Source organism: Phyllobates terribilis, unplaced genomic scaffold (assembly GCF_046119375.1).
Source record: "Phyllobates terribilis strain yellow unplaced genomic scaffold, ASM4611937v1 Scaffold_3__8_contigs__length_932513732, whole genome shotgun sequence".
In the NCBI taxonomy this organism is placed as follows: domain Eukaryota; kingdom Metazoa; phylum Chordata; class Amphibia; order Anura; family Dendrobatidae; genus Phyllobates; species Phyllobates terribilis.
In genome coordinates this window covers 515,364,256-515,382,799 of record NW_027362763.1, presented here as the reverse complement: position 1 = coordinate 515,382,799, position 18,544 = coordinate 515,364,256, and the positions used below count along the sequence as shown (strand labels likewise).

At 41.5% G+C, this 18,544-nt stretch overlaps 1 protein-coding gene across 6 annotated transcripts in view; it reads right to left on the bottom strand.

Annotated features, from left to right (window-relative positions):
* LAMA2 (laminin subunit alpha 2) overlaps positions 1–18,544 on the bottom strand; it is a 1,447,346-nt gene that overhangs the window by 1,005,855 nt on the left and 422,947 nt on the right. For all 6 annotated transcript variants that reach the window (XM_073676060.1, XM_073676058.1, XM_073676059.1 and 3 more), the window contains exons 8-10: positions 12,071–12,249; positions 9,389–9,494; positions 155–315 (exon numbers count right to left, since the gene is read on the bottom strand). In XM_073676060.1, the coding sequence (XP_073532161.1) occupies positions 155–315; positions 9,389–9,494; positions 12,071–12,249 (446 nt within the window). The remainder of the gene's footprint in view (positions 1–154; positions 316–9,388; positions 9,495–12,070; positions 12,250–18,544) is intronic.

Below are 18,544 nucleotides of genomic sequence, written 5' to 3'. Positions count from 1 at the left end.
CTGTATTTAACATATAAATATACTTTATTTTTATTTTATTACCTTTCCTGTGGTCAGATCATTTTTTAAAATCACCCATAACCCATTTAAACATTAAATATTCCATGTTATTTCATAATTATTCAAAGTATTTTTACAGACATAAAACAGTTACCTTGCAAAAACATGGATCAACACATGGATCCTCATTTACGCTGCCGGAAACACTGCAGTTACACTGTACACAATCTGGATATCCCTTGTATCCTAGATCACACTGATCACATTTTTCTCCTGCATAGCCAGGTTTGCAAAAACAGGATCCAGGTAGCAAGTCTAGGTAAATAGGATAAGGCACATCTTAAAAAACAATGCATGTTTCAATTTTTGTGTAAAGCCTCCAAACAGAAAATCTACAGCCAGCACTGCACTTATTATATTAATGAGCTTATTACAGTTTTAATTCCGTCATGAACCAGCTCATGCAATCACTGCAGACATTAGTGGTACTCAGCAGAGATGACTGAACCTTTTGAAATTCGAATTCGGTGATTTTTTTCCAAAAATTTGATTTGCAGTCCCCTTGTCCAGAAAAGATGTGTCTAACACTGAGGTTTTCTAAATGTGTATGCAATTCATTTTATTGTGTTTAATGAAAAAACAGCCTTAGTCATTTTGAAGTTAGCTAACTCTAGAAATAGATGTGGTAAACCAGAAGTTAGAAAGGAGAAAGAGATCTAGGGTGCCCACACAGCAAGCAATGCTTCGAATTTTTGGGTGCATGCACAGCAATCGATGCTAACTGCCGCATTACCACCATGAGAAACACAGTCTATGATAGTTTTTCTCAGTTTTTGACACTGAAGCCATAAAAGTCTGTGACTGCAATGTGAAAAATGGTGAGGACCGTTTTGTGGCAATTTGTGCAGATCAAATAGTTCATTGTTCATCCAGATCTGCAGATTTCAGGAAATTCAACTCAAATTTGATTCACATTGAATCAGATTGATATCTTTAATACTCGGTAGAGATTAGTAGATCTTTTGAAACTTGAAATCGCCAACTTTGGCGAATTCAGAAAAAAAATTCCATACAAGAAAGCTTGTAATTGCTCAGAAAATACATATGGGGAAGGGAAGAGAGAGAACCCTGCTGACCATAAGAGGTTACACTTTACAGGAGAGTTTGAGGATCACGCTGTTATGCTGGCGTGTCCTTTAATAAAATAAAATAAAACTTAAAGGACACGTCGGGATCCACCGGACTGCAGAGGAGCTGCAGCAGCTGAGTCCAAAGGAATGTTCAGCTAAGCACAGAGAAAGAAATGAACTAGTGTGTTAAGTGCACACACAAGTAGTAACTAAACAAAGTACAATGCTAGGAGTTAGCAACACTCTAGAAACGAAACTAATAAACTTCTGTACTGCAGGACACCACTGTGCAGAGCAGGAAGTATTTGGCAGCATGAAACGCCTGAGCACTATATGGCGTTGTATAGAGCTGCAGATAGCTGCTGGCCAGGAAAGGCCTGGAACCTAAGTTTCTAAAGGGGAGGAGAATCTCTGCAGCACCCACCACATGGGTGTAAAAGCGGCAATGTGACAATAAGCCGTGGTTCCGACTCTTCACCCATGGGGTTAAAAGAGCGAGACAGAGCATCTGCCCGTGGATTAGATTTATGGATAAGCCCCCTTGCCAGATTATCTGCAATGTATTCTGACATTGCTTTTGTCTCAGGGACCAACAAAGGATATACTCTGCCTCTTCGGGGTTCCGAACCCGGTAGTAAATTTATGGCGCAATCATACGTCCGGTGAGGTGGTAGAGTCTCTGCAGCTTTTTTGAAGAAAACATCTGCATACTCTGCGTATTGAATGGGTAACACTGACAGCTCAAGAGGTAACTCAGAAAGAGAAACCGCAAGCGCCGGACGAATACAAATCCCTGTCAGGAAGAGCTCCACTGGATAACCTGACCAGTCGACCAGTCCATAAGGGGGGAATGCCTCTGGAGCCAGGGCAGGCCCAAAAGCACCGAATCCATCCCCTCCTCCATCACTAGGAAAGAAATAGATTTGTAAAGGCTAGCTCCTATCTGGAGCTGTATAATCTCAGTGCGATGGGTAACCTCCTTAAGCAGAACAAACCCGTTGACTACTCGGATTTTAACTGGATTAGGAAGTAAAATTAATGTAACTGAGTGGCTCTAAGCGAAAGACGCGGACATAAAGTTTGCCTCAGCTCCCGAGTCCACACAAGCTCCTATCTCCACAGTCTTCTGATCAAGAATGACTGAGGAAGGCAACAAAATTTTGGAGGAAACAAACCCATTTTCGAGTGACTCACCGCCAACAGACACCAGAACTCCCCGTTTAACATGCGGAGAGCGAATGGCACATCTCCCAGACCCCCGAGGGGTGTGGGACAATAGACCGGATTTTATTGACTGTTTGGGAGGACAAAGACCCTCCGTGCGCGACACCTCCATGGGCACAGAGGAGTCGAAATTGCCCTCACCCTCACCCAGAGGCACTGAGAAGGTTGGAGCAGCATGCTCCCGTAGCTTCTCAGCAGTCACCTCCAGTCGTCTCTCGGCAAACCGAAGGGCAATTCTGGTAGCAAGATAAATCAATGCCTCAATCGTTACTGGCACCTCTCATGTAGCCAATGCATCTTTTACATGGGAGGCCAGACCACTCCAGAAAATGGGAATCAGAGCTTTGTCTGGCCAATCCAACTCAGCTGCCAGGGTTCGAAAACGCACCGCATTGTCGTTTACGGAAGACGTAGCCTGCGAGAAGACGCATGGCAGTGTCATTGGTGACCTCAGGACCTAAAAAGACCTGTTTGAGGGCTGTTGTGAAACCGCCTACAGTCTGCACAACTTTATCCGATCATTCCCAGAGTGGAGTAGCCCACTCCAGCGCCCGCTCGGAGAGCAAGGAAAATATGAATCCCACTCTAGACCTATCAGTGGGGTACACCTGCGGTTGTAACTCAAAGTGCACGGCACATTGGTTGAGAAACCCCCGACAGATCCGAGCGCTCCAAGAAAACTTACTTCGAAGTGCTAGGCGAGGAGTTGGGACAGGGGAGGGTATTAGGGCAGCTACCGTCTGGCCTACCGCCTGAGCGGTCAGAGTTGGAATGTCCAGAGTCAGCGCACATTGTTCTACTCATTGCAACCGAGACTCCAGCTGCTGGATATAGCGTTGCATCGAGGATGAACCATTCTGACTCTGTGCAGTAGCCGACATACTCAGCCAGACCCTGGCCTAGTCTAAAGTTGCGCCGCCCTGTCCTTTAATAAAATAAAATAAAACTTAAAGGACACGTCGGGGTCCACCGGACTGCAGAGGAGCTGCAGCAGCTGAGCCCCAGAGGAATGTTCAGCTAAGCACAGAGAAAGAAATGAACTAGTGTGTTAAGTGCACACACTAGTAGTAACTAAACAAGGTACAATGCTGGGAGTTAACAACACTCCAGAAATGAAACTAATAAACTTCTGCACTGCAAGACACCGCTGTGCAGAGCAGGAAGGATTTGACAGCATGAAACGCCTGAGCACTAGATGGCAGCGTATAGAGCTGCAGATAGCTGCTGGCCAGGAAAGGCCTGGAACCTAAGTTCCTAAAGGGGAGGAGAATCTCTGCAGCACCCACCACATGGGTGTAAAAGCGGCAGTGTGACCACACATACAATGGCAGACCCTGGAATGCTGGATCGGTAGCAAGGACGCCTCCATGGTGTGGACACCAACCGGTGAATCGACACGGTAGAGCATGCTGCTCACAGCATTTCCCTAGCCCAAATTGATGGCTAGGATGACTAGGGAGCTTTCAGCAGGAACCCTTGACAACGACTCTCACCCCAGGTTAGACCTCACCCCAGGTTATAAAGAGATAGACTAGGCACCCGGGCGGAGCCCACGGAGCCCTTAAATACACTAGAGACAGCCCCAGCCCCCCAGGACAACCAACCACGCTGTACCAGACAGCAGGGGGCATGGCTTAGCGTCACATGACCACAAGGGGGCGTGGCTTAGCGGCACATGGCCGCAAGGGGGCGTTGCTTAGCGGCACATGAACGCAAGGGGGCGTGTCTTAGTGGCACATGAGCAGAAACGCAGAAACCACACTTAGAATCCCTAGAACGGAACCTAAATGCTGACAATTACTGACCAGCAGGAAAGGGCCTGGCCAGACGCCGCGAGAAAGCCCTTCTCCTGCGTACCGGCCTAACACACGCTGACCATAAGAGGTTACAATTTACAGTACAGACTTTGAGAACCCTGCTGACCATAAGAGGTTACACTTTACAGGAGAGTTTGAGGACCATGCTGACCATAAGAGGTTACACTTTACAGGAGAGTTTGAGGACCATGCTGACCATAAGAGGTTACACTTTACAGGAGAGTTTGAGGAGCACGCTGACCTTAAGAGGTTATATTTTACAGGAGTGAGGGAGATAAATATGAGAACTTACACTCCACTCAACAGAAGAGAGAGAGGACCCTGCTGACGATAAGAGCTTGCACTCTACTGGTGAGAGAGACTTAACCAATGATTCTGAAGATGGAAAACTACTTTGCCACATAAACTGTGCTCCACTGGAAACCATTGTGGATCTGTGACTTCCCAGGTACTTGCCCACCGCTGTACAAGGTATGATAATTCGCATGATGTCATAGCTGCAGAGCATTATGGTGAAGCTGCACAGCATTGCAATATAACGTAAGACTGCTATATGAATTTCAGGAAACTAGACTCAAGTTTGATCCTCCGCAAATCGTTCCGCTTATCTCTAGTACTCAGTGTAGCAAGATAATCATTGATGAATATCCAGAAATAAAAAGAAATCCACAGCATTCACTTCTAAAAGTACTGATTTTAGTTTAATATGGCATCTTAATGTACACTACATTTTTCTATTATAGTCTGCGATTCATTTTCACACATTTTAAAAATGGTTGGAGATACAAGGGCATTGAGGCTTTGCCAAGATGAAGACCGATACCAGATGTGTCAAATAAAAGAATATGTACTCAGTGCTCACAAATAGAGAAATGCATGAAATAATGTACAAGAAAATAGCCAAAAGATGTTTATAGCGGACTCGCAAAATATGACAGCAGATAAATACAGAACATTTACAAGAGTGGCAATGAATATGCCAGCTGTGCATTTTAAACTTAGTTTACAACCAGCTTATCAATGTTTCACAATTCCACTATTATATTAAAAAAGCCAGGATGGGTTAGTATTATAGGAGCTTAGCTTACAAGTACATCCAGTTTTCTGTAAATTAACTTTTAATTCTAAGACGTACATTCAGATAAAGCATGCATTACTGTAATATTCTACGTATGTGATTTCCAAATTATACTAGTGTAATCATTCCATTCACTCTTTTGTTGCAACACCTCTGTTTTTAGCACTTTGTAATATTTAAAGAAAATGGGCAATTTTCACCCATATTAAAATCATGCCCTGTTGGATTCATTCGCATTCACAATTTAATGGAAGAGTTCAATTTTAGTGTAAACAGATTCAATGTTCTGCCTCATGCCCCTTGCAATTTGTTTTACTGTTCATTTGAAGAAAGAGCTCTCAGCAAAAAAGTGCAGTTCTGCTTAGTGAATAACAGAAGTACAGTGTAATGAATGTCAAATGTGCAATTGCTAACTGGATGGGATAGTACGGAGTTTACATTTGTGGGTTATTAACAAATCTACTTTGTATGGTAAATCAGCATATCCTGTAGGAAGTGCCTCATCAGCTTTCTCTGAAAGCCATCTTTTATTTTGTCTGTCTCATGTTTATAGTGTGAACGGAAACTCAAGGTTTAGTTTGTTTTGCCTAATTTATGACCTACTGCCTCCTTCCTCATTATCCTATAGATTGTAAGCCTGTGAGGGCACAGTCCTTCTCGCAGCCTACCAGACTGTCAGATTGTTTAATATTATGTATGTTTTATGTATGTAACCCTTTTCACATATGCAGCACCATGGAATTAATGGTGCTTTAAAAATAAGTTATAATAGTTTACATTATGTAAAAATTTAGCATGGTTATATCATTGCATTATTTAATCAGCTTAAGAAAATAAACTATAATAATAAGAAGAAGAATAATGTTCATACAATATTAAAGCAGTATTCAAGTATTTAATTTATTATGCACACTAAGGGCATTCAAAAGTGGATATCCATTAGTGGACAACCAGTTTAATTGAGACATCTTTGTTGGTCTGATATTGTGAAAAGGTTAATGGTTAAACTCACTGGTGGCTTAGAATGATGAAGGGTTGTGTTTTTGTAGTGTTTTTTTCTGCACAGTTTTGTCACAAAATCTGAAGGATTTCCTAGCACCAGAAAAGTGAATTAGATTCCTGAAGTCTCATGCACACGTTGCTTATATTTTTCTTGCAGATTTGAAGCAGATTTAAATCTCCAGCATGTCAATTCACCCATACTTATTGAATTGCAAAATGCATCAAAAATGCAGGCAAAAACGTGTAAAAAAATGCACCTATTTTATGCTGCTTTTTTATTGTCAATATATCAGTATTTGCAGAGAATTTGAAAATCCTGAATGTGTGCACATACCCTTAAAGGGGTTGTCAGGTCCAAACCAATAAGTCGATAGTCTCTCTGTGTGACTGCAGACTTATGAATCCCCCCAGCACATATACAAGTGCATGGAGCGAGGTCAAGTCCACTGGCCGTGAGTATGTACAGCTCATACATACCCTCCGTTCCTGGGTGTGAAACCAGCGAATTCTCGTAACGCAAAGTGCGCCTGCTGATGGGATTCATAAGTCTGCAGTCACACAGAGTAACTGCAGACTTATCGATTTGGACCCGACAATCCCTTTAAGAGGTTCATTCTAAATTCCCTGATATCCTGAGCACAAGAAAGAGGTTTTTGTTTTAAATTCCTGATGGTTTGGGGAAGTAGTACTGTCAATGATAAATTCAGATTGCTAGTGTGGCAATTTCTAGTTTTCCACTGCTGTACATAAAACAAACTCTGTTTATTGAGAAGTATATGAAGCTCTATTGGCATAGCACATGAAACTGCTCTCCTAACTGTCGCAAACATTAATGTTTATTGAGATTAACACTTAATGTCTAGGGCTGAATTCCAAAATTAGTCAAAAATGGACCATTCTCGCATCGAAGGACCTGGCCCGATAGCCAAGTCTCCTCTCCTGATCTAACAGCTTTATAGGCATACTCAGAAGACCCAAGTCTTTTGGTGTGAGATTGGTTCTTGTTTCATGGATGTGTGAAACCGGCTTTAATTAACCACTTCGCGCCAGAGCCTGTTTTTGCCTTCGTGACCAGGCCAATTTTTTCAATTCTGACCACTGTCACTTTATGAGGTAATAGTCTGAAATGCTTCAACGGATTCCCCTGATTCTTAGATTCTTTTTTGTGACTTATTGTACTTCATGATAGTGGTAAAATTTCTTCGATATCACTTGCATTTATTTGTGAAAAAATCGGAAATTTGGCCAAAATTTTGAAAATTTTGCAATTTTCAAACTTTGAATTTTCATGTCCTTATATCAGAGGGATATGTCACACAAAATAGTTAATAAATAATATTTCCCACATGTCTACTTTACATCAACACAATTTTGGAACCAACTTTTTTTTTTGTTAGAAAGTTCTAAGGGTTAAAAGTTGACCAGCGATTTCTCATTTTTCCAACAAAATTTACAAAACCATTTTTTTAGGGACCACATCTTATTTGAAGTGACTTTGAGGGGCCTTTATGACCGAAAATACCCAAAAGTGACACCATTCTAAATACTGCGCCCCTCAAGATGCTCAAAACCACATTCAAAAAGTTTATTAACCGGTTTCAGGTGCGCCACGGGAATTTTTGGAATGTGGAAGAAAACAATGAACATTTAACTCTTTTTCACAAAAATATTACTTTAGACCCAATTTTTTTATTTTCACAAGGGTAACAGGAAAAAATGGAATACTCAATTTGTAGTGCAATTTCTCATGAGCGCGCTGATACCCCATATGTGAGGGAAAACCACTGTTTGGGCGCACTGCAGGGTTCGGAAGGGAAGGAGCGTCATTAGACTTTTTGAATGTAAAATTTGTTTGAATAATTAGCGGACGCCATGTTGCGTTTGGAGAGCCCCTGATGTGCCTAATCAGTGGAAACCCCCCACTTTTTGATCGCATTTTATTCCACTTTTTATTTGGCGACATGATGAAAATGCAAAGTTTTTTGCTCCGTTTTTTATTTATTTTTATTACGGTGTGCACAGAAGGAGTTAATTAGTGTGACAGTTTTATAGATCGGGTTGTTTCGGACGCGGCGATACCAAATATGTGTACTTTTTTTGTTTTTGCATAAAAATACGGATTTATTGGATTAATATTTTATTTATTTATTTTTATTTGTTTTGTGATTTTTTTTAACAGTTTGAAAACATTTTTTTTACTTTTTTTTTACATTTTTACTTAGTCCCTGTATGGGACAATAACTTTTTATTTTTCTAATCACTGTTCTCATGCAATGCAATAGACATGTATTGCATTGCATGAGAGTTCTGCTGATAGTTTAAAACTGTCATTATCTCCTGCTAGACTTCAGCTGCAGGCTGAGTCTAGCAGGATACCGTACATGGCAGACCCGGAGGCGGTCATCTGACCTCCGGCTGCCATGACAATGGCAGGTCCTGTCAGACATCAGGGGGCCGTCGGAGAGGTAAGTGGACGACCCCCTCTCCTCTCACTATCTTCTAAATGCCGCGATCGCTATAGATCGCGGCATTTAGAAGATAGCAAAGGGTTAACATCATTGGGACCTGATCTAATCAGGTCCCGATGATGTTCCCTATCAGAGCTGTCGCTCTGCACCGCACCCGCAGCGCTTGCAGGACCCTGGGGGTCCTGAGCGCTGCGGGACCACGGACCATTTATAAACGTCGGCACTGCACAGAGCCCAGCAAGCGCCGACGTTTATATACAGTGGGCGGTCAGGAAGCGGTTAAAGAACTTATCTCTTTTGGTACTGCTTTTCCATCAAATTAACATTCATTAGGAAAATGAGGCTTTTTGGTTCAGCCAGTGGTGCGGCAGCCAGTAGCACCATTGATTGACACCACATGTGCTTCACAGAATTGTGCCTGTCTTTGCACATGGGATAGGTGAGTGAATATATTAACCTGTATTCATATCTCTTGACACTATGGAGCAGCCTGGCTGTTCCTAATTTCTCATAAATTGACATTTCATGTCAAGCTGGTCAGTACATAATTGACATTAATTGATTTACTACTACTGATTGGAAATACATATAGTGTATAATATAATGAACAAATTGCTTTAAACTCTTTTTGCCTGTAGCATTCACCATAAAGTTACTGTACGTTGTTACCTTGACTTTGAGTGGCTTCATTTGAGTCTTTGACACATTCATCCTTGAATGAGCCTATTGGATCACAGTCACATGGCCGACAAGGATTAGTGTGGCTTGGAGACAGCTAATAAGGCAAAAACAATATATGATTACCATGAAACGTCTGATTTTTCTAGATGAAATCCTGGAAAAATAATAATAGTAGTGTGAAGGTGTAGTGTAAATAGTAGTGTGAAGCCCCAACTACAATCAGAAGCTTTCTCATTTGATATGAAAATCAGAGATATGAAGACTGAATTGGAATGCAGTCATGGTCAAAGGTTTATAAACTGATACAAATTTTAGTTTTCACAAAATTTTCTGCTTCGGCATTTTTAGATCTTTTAGTCAGATGTTTCTATGATTCAAGAAGTACAACTCTAAGCATTTCTAAGTTTTGAAACTTTTATTGACAAATACATCAAGTATATGCAATGGCTCAATATTTACATTGCTGACGCTTATATTTGAAGACTTCTCCAATTTGCACTGGCATGCTCGATATCATCCTCTGGGGCAGCTGTTGACTGATGGCAACCCATTATTGCCTAATAAGTGCTTACATTTTGTAGCATCGGCGTCTCTGCCCTGTTCTAGGCAGAGACGCCGTCCCTCTCACCTCCCCGCTCCTGGCGCGGCGTCCTCCAGCGCTGCTCTCCCCGCTGCTTCCGGCGCGCGCTCCTTCCCCGGCAGTGTGCTTAGGGCGCGCACGCGCGCGCTCCCCCTCTCTTAAAGGGACCGCGTGCGCCGTCCTAAGGAGTCCCCGGCCAATTGCCGGAGGACCTCCCATATAAAGGGCACCTCCTCCAAAATGGAGGTGCCCGAGCAATGTTGTTTGCACCTGTGTCTCACCTGTGCTTCAGCCCTCAGGTCCCCCTGCCAGTTACCTGCCAGATTCCTGCCAGCTTGCTGCCTTTGTCCTGCCTGATATCCAGTCACCTGCCTGCTAGCCTGAGGTCCGACGGTCTGCCTTCCAACTCCTGTCAGTCTGTCTATGGACCAGCTTGCCCGCTCACCTGGGAGCGCACACCTGTTACCTGCCTGCTAGCCTACCTGGAGGCTCCGCCGTCACGTGCTGTGACCATCTGCCTTTCCAGAGACTCCTGCCCGCTCACCTGGGAGCGCCCACCTGTTACCTGCCTGCTAGCCTACCTGGAGGCTTCGCCGTCACGTGCTGTGACCACCTACCATTCCAGAGACTCTCGCTTGCTCACCTGGGAGCACACATCTACCATCTGCCTGCTAGCCTACCCGGAGGCTCTGCCATCACAGGTCGTACCTACCCTTTACCCAGAGACTGCCCCGGTCACTTGCCGTAACTCCCTGCCCGTTCATCCAGAGACTGCCCCGGTCACTTGCCGTAACTCCCTGCCCGTTCTTCCAGAGACTGCCCCGGTCACTTGCAGTGACCTCCTGCCCGTTCTTCCAGAGACTGCCACGGTCACTTGCCGTGACCTCCAGCCCGTCCACTCAAAGACTGTCCCGGTCACCTGCTGTGACTGCCTGCCCGTCATCCCTGATTGCCACCCGCTCCCTTACAAGGACCGCCCCCTTGTATAGTAGCTCAGAGGTTCCGCCTCCCAGACCCGTTACACATTTTATCCCAATTTCTGTATTTTTGTTTGTACACCCATTTTCTGAGGACTGACTATAGGATTTCAGTGTAACTGAGATCTAGGGAGTTTCCTGGAATTGGACCCAAAATTTTAATTTTGTGTCATGATTAGAAATGGGCTAATATATTCTAGTGAAACTGAATTCTACTTAAATATTACAAAAATCTGTATTCACCAAAATGCTGAATTTTTGGTAAATGTGAGGATTCAGCAAAATTGCAGATGCTGGCTGCCAATTTTCTAAACTGTAAAGGGCCATCAAAAGATTATAAAAGAAAATACTTATACTCACATCTCCACTCATCCCTACTACACCTCCGCTCCTCACCGTCACCTGTGCGGTCTTCGTCAAATTTTTTTATCACCAAAGTGAGCACTGAAATCCATGGGCCTCTCACGCTAGGCCAGGACATATAGCTTTGATGATGCCCAGGACGTTTCTGCACATGCGCTCAAGGTCACAGTGCACATCGGAAGTCCCAGTATAGTGTGAGAAGTCCCAGGGATTCAGAATTCAGTAGCAGTGATAAGATTTGGCAAGGAATGGAAGGGTGATATTGAGAAGCGGAAGGGCCGGAAAAGTACACATAGTAAGGGACATCCAATTTGCAAAGAATAACTTCTCTGCAAATCGAATTTTCCAGGAAAATCCTCGAGAACAGGCAAATTAAAATGTTGCCTGATTCGCACATTGCTAATCATGATTTTATAGACCACTGCTGAGAAGAACAGTAGATAAAGCATAGGGGCATAATTAAGAGAATGAGAGGCTCAATGTATCGAATAACAATAAAAATAACACTCTAACATGGTCTGACAATTTATAATACCGTGTATTCCAGTGTATCATGGCTTATGATATGTAAGCTATTTTTTAGTGGTAAAAGGTTGGAAAACACATTCTGAAACCTTGCTCTTGCATCATGAGAGCTTGTGCTGCCTTTGGTATTCATAAGATCAGAAGTGCTGCCATCATCTATTACATAACAATAATTTGCAATAAAATGTAAAAATGAGAATAAATTAAATGGAATATATACTGTACCCATACTGGTCGGTAATAGCCATCTATACAGGTCTCACAATTTATTCCAGCAGTGTTCTCAGTACAGTTGACACAAATACCTCCTCCATTATAGACTCCATTAATATTTAAGCTCAGATTCTTGTTAGCCACTTCTTGATCATAATAGCACTCTCTTGTCTTCCCGTGACAATTACATGCTGGGAAGAAAAAAGTCTAGGTTACTTAACTTACTTGGTAATTTTAAAACTTTTAAAATTCTAAATCTGTAAAAGAATATAATGTGATGTTTGGGTTGTTTTATTTTAGAGATTATATCCATTGAATTATCCTATCTGATACAATATAAAATGTATACTACTTTTTTCAGTGGTGGCATCAAATTGTAAATTGCTCATTATTTTTTGCTCAGTATAAATCTCATTAGCACAAAGCAGCCTTTTGCTAAAAATTGTTCTTTTCCATGAAAGAAGACATCAAGCTGAAGTTATTCCCACTGGTAGTTCTAGCATAGATGACCAAGTATGTTGCAGTGCTTCTTACAGAAAAACTTTGATTCACCAATCATCTGCCAGACAGAATGTTTAGATGGATCATGTGAGTAATGGGCTTCTGGTCTTTTTAAAAGAGCTACTGTATTAGCTCATCTCAGATTGTGACAATGTCAGGATAGTTATTTGCTATAACCTGGGTTTTGCTATTACATCATAAAATTAAATTCTGTTTTCCTGTTCTTTCACATTTTAGAGGATGGATGAAAACCATCTTAAAAATTAAATTATCGAGGTTATAGGTGTGTTAAACTGATTCTAGTATACACGTGCAGCAAAGTCAGGTTGGAGAGTTGGTTTTTGATTGTTGAGAGATAAAATAATAAAGAATATACAATGGATTTAACTGATTGTCCAGTTAAAACAAGTTATTAATAATAATCAATAATCTTTTTATTTATATAGCGCCAAGATATTGCACAGCGCTTCACAATTCAGATAATTTACAGACATTATCGACACTGTCCCCATTGGGGCTCACAATCTACATTCCCTATCAGTATGTCTTTGGAGTGTGGGAAGAAACGAGAGAACCCGGAGGAAACCCACGCAAACACGGGGAGAACATACAAACTCCTTGCAGATGTTGTCCTTGGTGGAATTTGAAACCAAGACCCCAGCGCTGCAAGACTGTACTGCTAACCACTGAGCCACCGTGCTGCCCGTGCTGTTATTACCTAACTTGCTGATAAGTGGGTGGTCCCACCTCTGGGATTCACACAGATTAGCCGATCTGGAAATGTTTTTCTCCAATGGGGAACTTTTATTTCCATTGCAAGATGACAGGGTTGAACCAAGGCCAGACCACCACTTGACTTATCTTCTATGGGCCCAAATGACACTCCATCCTAATAGTGCTAAAAGTTCTTCATTCTATTAATGGATAAAGTTCCCAGTACTTGGACCCTCACTGATCAACAATTTTTCATTGATCTTGCAGATAGGTGATATTTTATTTTAACCTGATGACCCCTTTAAGTCATTTGGAAGGGTAATACCTTGCTAATTGATATTTTTCCTTACTTCCACTACTCTTGCTAGAAAAGAGATGTTACTTTACATGTGTTGTATTTGATTTTGAGTTGGGGAGCAGACCAAAAAAGTAAAAAAGTATATGGTAAATTCTTGTATGGGATTAGTTAACTGAATGAATAAGTTATCTGTATAAGCAGTTTTGATTGCAGTGTGCAAGTGATAGTTTGCTTTTAAGTTCCTTGATACCAGAGTGCAGTCTAATAGTCTCTAAGGTACTTTTAAGGTACTTTTATCGCAAATAGACATAAGCTAGTAGGTAGGCTTGCCTTGTAGCATAATACAGTTATATGAAAAAGTTTGGGCACCCCTATTAATCTTAAGCTTAATTTTTTTAAAAAATTGGTGCTTTTGCAACAGCTATTTCAGTTTGATATATGTAATAACTGTTGGACACAGTAATGTTTCTGCCTTGAAATGAGGTTTATTGTACTAACAGAAAATGTGCAATCTGCATTCAAACAAAATTTGACAGGTGCATAAGTATGGGCACCTCACCAGAAAAGTGACATTAATATTTAGTAGATCCTACTTTTGCAAAAATAACAGCCTCTAGTTGCTTCCTGTAGCTTTTAATGATTTCTTGGATCCTGGATGAAGGTATTTTTGACCATTCCTCTTTACAAAACAATTCCAGTTCAGTTAAGTTTGATGGTCGCCGAGCATGGACAGCCCTCTTCAAATGATCCCACAGATGTTCAATGATATTCAGGTCTGGGGACTGGGATGGCCATTCCAGAACATTGTAATTGTTCCTCTGTATGAATGCCTGAGTAGATTTGCAGCGATGTTTTGGATCATTGTCTTGCTGAAAGATCCATCCCCTGCGTAACTTCAACTTTATCACTGATTCTTGAACATTATTGTCAAGAATCTGCTGATACTGAGTGGAATCCATGCGTCCCTCAACTTTTACAAGATTCCCGGTGCCGGCATTGGCCACACAGCCCCAAAGCATGATGGAACCTCCACCAAATTTTACTGTGTTTTTTTGGAATGCTGTGTTTTTTTGCCGCCATGCATAACGCCTTTTTGTATGACCAAACAACTCAATCTTGGTTTCATCAGTCCACAGGACCTTCTTTCAAAAGGAAATTGGCTTCTCCAAATGTGCTTTTGCATACCTCAGCCGACTCTGTTTGTGGCGTGCTTGCAGAAACGGTTTCTTTCGCATCACTCTCCCATACAGCTTCTTCTTGTGCAAAGTGCGTTGTATAGTTGACCGATGCACAGTGACACCATCTGCAGCAAGTTGATGCTGCAGATCTCTGGAGGTGGTCTGAGGATTGTCCTTGACTGATCTCACCATTCTTCTTCTCTGCCTTTCTGATGTTTTTCTTGGCCTGCCACTTCTGGCCTTAACAAGAACTGTCCCTGTGTTCTTCCATTTCCTTACTATGTTCCTCACAGTGGAAACTGACTGGTTAAATCTCTGAGACAGCTTTTTGTATCCTTCCCCTGAACAACTATGTTGAATAATCTTTGTTTTCAGATCATTTGACAGTTGTTTTGAGGAGCCCATGATGCCACTCTTCAGAGGAGATTCAAACAGGAGAACAACTTGCAAATGGCCACTTTAAGTAGCTTTTCTCATGATTGCATACACCTGGCTATGAAGTTCAAAGCTCAATGAGGTTACAAAACCAAAAAAAGTGCTTTAGTACGTCAGTAAAAAGTAGGTAGGAGTATTTAAAGCAAGAAAATGATAAGGGTGCCCATACTTATGCACCTGTCAAATTTTGTTTGAATGCAGATTGCACATTTTCTGTTAGTACAATAAACCTCATTTCAAGGCAGAAACATTACTGTGTCCAACAGTTTTTACATATATCAAACTGAAATAGCTGTTGCAAAAATACCAATTTTTATAAAACATTAAGCTTAAGATTAATAGGGGTGCCCAAACTTTTTCATATAACTGTATATCAAAAGACAATAAAGGAGTTTCATTTATTTGAAATTTGACACTGAGTGGCTGTAATAAAATGTGAAAGTGCCATAATGACCTTAGTGCACAACTATGCACTTAGAATTATGTATTTTGCAGTTCTAGGATTCAAATCCTACAATGGACAATATCTGCAAGGAGTTTGTATGTTCTCCCTCTGGTTGTGTGAGTTTTCTCCGGGTGTTCCTATTTCCTCCCACACTCCAAAGACATACTGATAGGGAATCTAGATTGTGAGCCCCAATGGGGACAATGCCGATAATGTCTGTAAAGCGCCTTGGAATTAATGGTGCTATATAAGTGAGTAAAATTAAAAAAATGTATCTAGTCAAAATAAGTTACAAGTCCTGTTTTACCTTTCCTATTGAATTGACATATCCCAAGATAAATTGATTTTGCAAAACTATGCCATGAAATATTTTTGTTACATGCCTCTAAATAAGGCTTGCGTGTGGCTGTAATGTATTTTATACCTGTTCAAGTTTTTTGCTAGCATGCCTTGATAATTTATTTAAATTATATTGTAAGAAATTAGAGTAATTAATCAAATTTATGGAAAGGTGAAGGTGAACATACAGTGCCTACAAGTAGTATTCAACCCCCTGCAGATTTAGCTGGTTGACACATGCGGAATTAACTTGGCATTGTGACATTTGTACAGTAGATCAGCCTGGAAGTGGGAAATGCACTGCAGCAAATTTTTTTTTTTTTTTTTTTTTTTTTTTTTTAAAACGTTAAAAGTTAATTCAGAGTGTCATTTATTATTCAACCCCTCAAACCACAAGAATTCTGTTTGGTCCCCCTAAAGTATTAAGAAGTAGTTCAGGCACCAAGAATAATGAGCTTCACATGTGTGGATTAAAGATCTCTTTTGCCAGCCTTTTCTGACTATTTAAGACCCTCCGCAAACTTGTGAACAGCACTCAGACATGGTCAACATGGGAAAGACAAAGGAGCATTCCAAGGCCATCAGAGACAAGATCGTGGAGGGTCACAAGGCTGGCAAGGGGTACAAAACCCTTTACAAGGAGTTGGGCCTACCTGTCTCCACTGTTGGGAGCATCATCCATAAGTGGAAGGCTTATGGAACTACTGTTAGCCTTCCACGGCCAGGACAGCCTTTGAAAGTGTCCTCCCGTGCCGAGGCCAGGCTTGTCCGAAGAATCAAGGCTAACCCAAGGACAACAAGGAAGGAGCTCCGGGAAGATCTCATGGCAGTGGGGACATTGGTTTCAGTCAATACCATAAGTTACGTACTCCACCGCAATGGTCTCCGTTCCAGACGAGCCCGTAAGGTACCTTTACTTTCAAAGCGTCATGTCAAGGCTCGTCTACAGTTTGCTCATGATCACTTGGAGGACTCTGAGACAGACTGGTTCAAGGTTCTATGGTCTGATGAGACCAAGATCGAGATCTTTGGTGCCAACCACACACGTGACGTTTGGAGACTGGATGGCACTGCATACGACCCCAAGAATACCATCCCTACAGTCAAGCATGGTGGTGGCAGCATCATGCTGTGGGGCTGTTTCTCTGCCAAGGGGCCTGGCCATCTGGTCCGCATCCATGGGAAGATGGATAGCCCAGCCTACCTGGAGATTTTGGCCAAGAACCTCCGCTCCTCCATCAAGGATCTTAAGATGGGTCGTAATTTCATCTTCCAACAAGACAACGACCCAAAGCACACAGCCAAGAAAACCAAGGCCTGGTTCAATAGGGAAAAAGTCAAGGTGTTGGAGTGGCCTAGTCAGTCTCCTGACCTTAACCCAATTGAAAACTTGTGGAAGGAGCTCAAGAATAAAGTCCACATGAGACACCCAAAGAACCTAGATAACTTGGAGAAGATCTGCATGGAGGAGTGGGCCAAGATAACTCCACTGACCTGTGCCGGCCTGATCAGGTCTTATAAAAGACGATTATTAGCTGTAATTGCAAACAAGGGTTATTCCACAAAATATTAAACATAGGGGTTGAATAATAATTGACCCACACTTTTATGTTTAAAACGTAATAAAATTCAACTGAGCAACATAACTTTTTGGTTTGTAAGATTTATGCTTCTGTTCATAAAACCTACTCTCGTTTGCAGTTTGAAGGCTCTAACTTATTTGCATCTTATCAAACCAGCTAAATCTGCAGGGGGTTGAATACTACTTGTAGGCACTGTATCTGTAAATTACCAAGTTTAAACTGCCCTGCATAAAAAGAATACATTATTTGTAGCATTTTAAGGTAGGATCTAAATGTGGAGTTATTTGGACCTTTGACCTTTTAAGTTGAGGGCAGTCCTAGAATTGTGAAAGACAGTGGCGGGAGCTTGTGCCAAAATCAATTTAATAAATGCCCTCTACATTGTGGCTTGGATTGATTTTTGAGCATTATAATATTTGAGCATAGGATGTTAATTCAGGGACATGTTTAACTGTTATTTTATGCACAAAAAGTTGTGTAGTAAAAATCATATTGTACTCCTTCTGTACATTATTAAGAATATTATAAAAAAAAATCAGTGCTCTAAAAGTGCACTTAATATTTTGCAAAAAAAAATAATTTCCTTCATTTTCAATATTTTCATTAAACTGTATCCTTTACAGTCATGAATTTAATTGCCACAGGTGGAAAGTTATGAAATTTGCTAAGAGCAAAAATTGATTCTCCGAATATATACACTGCTCAAAAGAATAAAGGGCACAGTTAAAAAACACAATGTAACTCCAAGTCAATAACACTTCTGTGAAATCTACCTGTCCAGTTATGAAGCAACACTGATTGTGAATCAATTTCTCCTGCTGTTGTGCAAATGGAACAGACAACCAGTAGAAATGATAGGCAATTAGCAAGACAACCCCTATAAAGGAGTCGTTCTGCAGGTAGTGACCACAGACCAATTCTCTGCTCTCATCCTTTTTGGTTGTTGTTTTGGTCACTTTCGCATTTCGTCATTGTTCTCACCCCTAGAGGTAC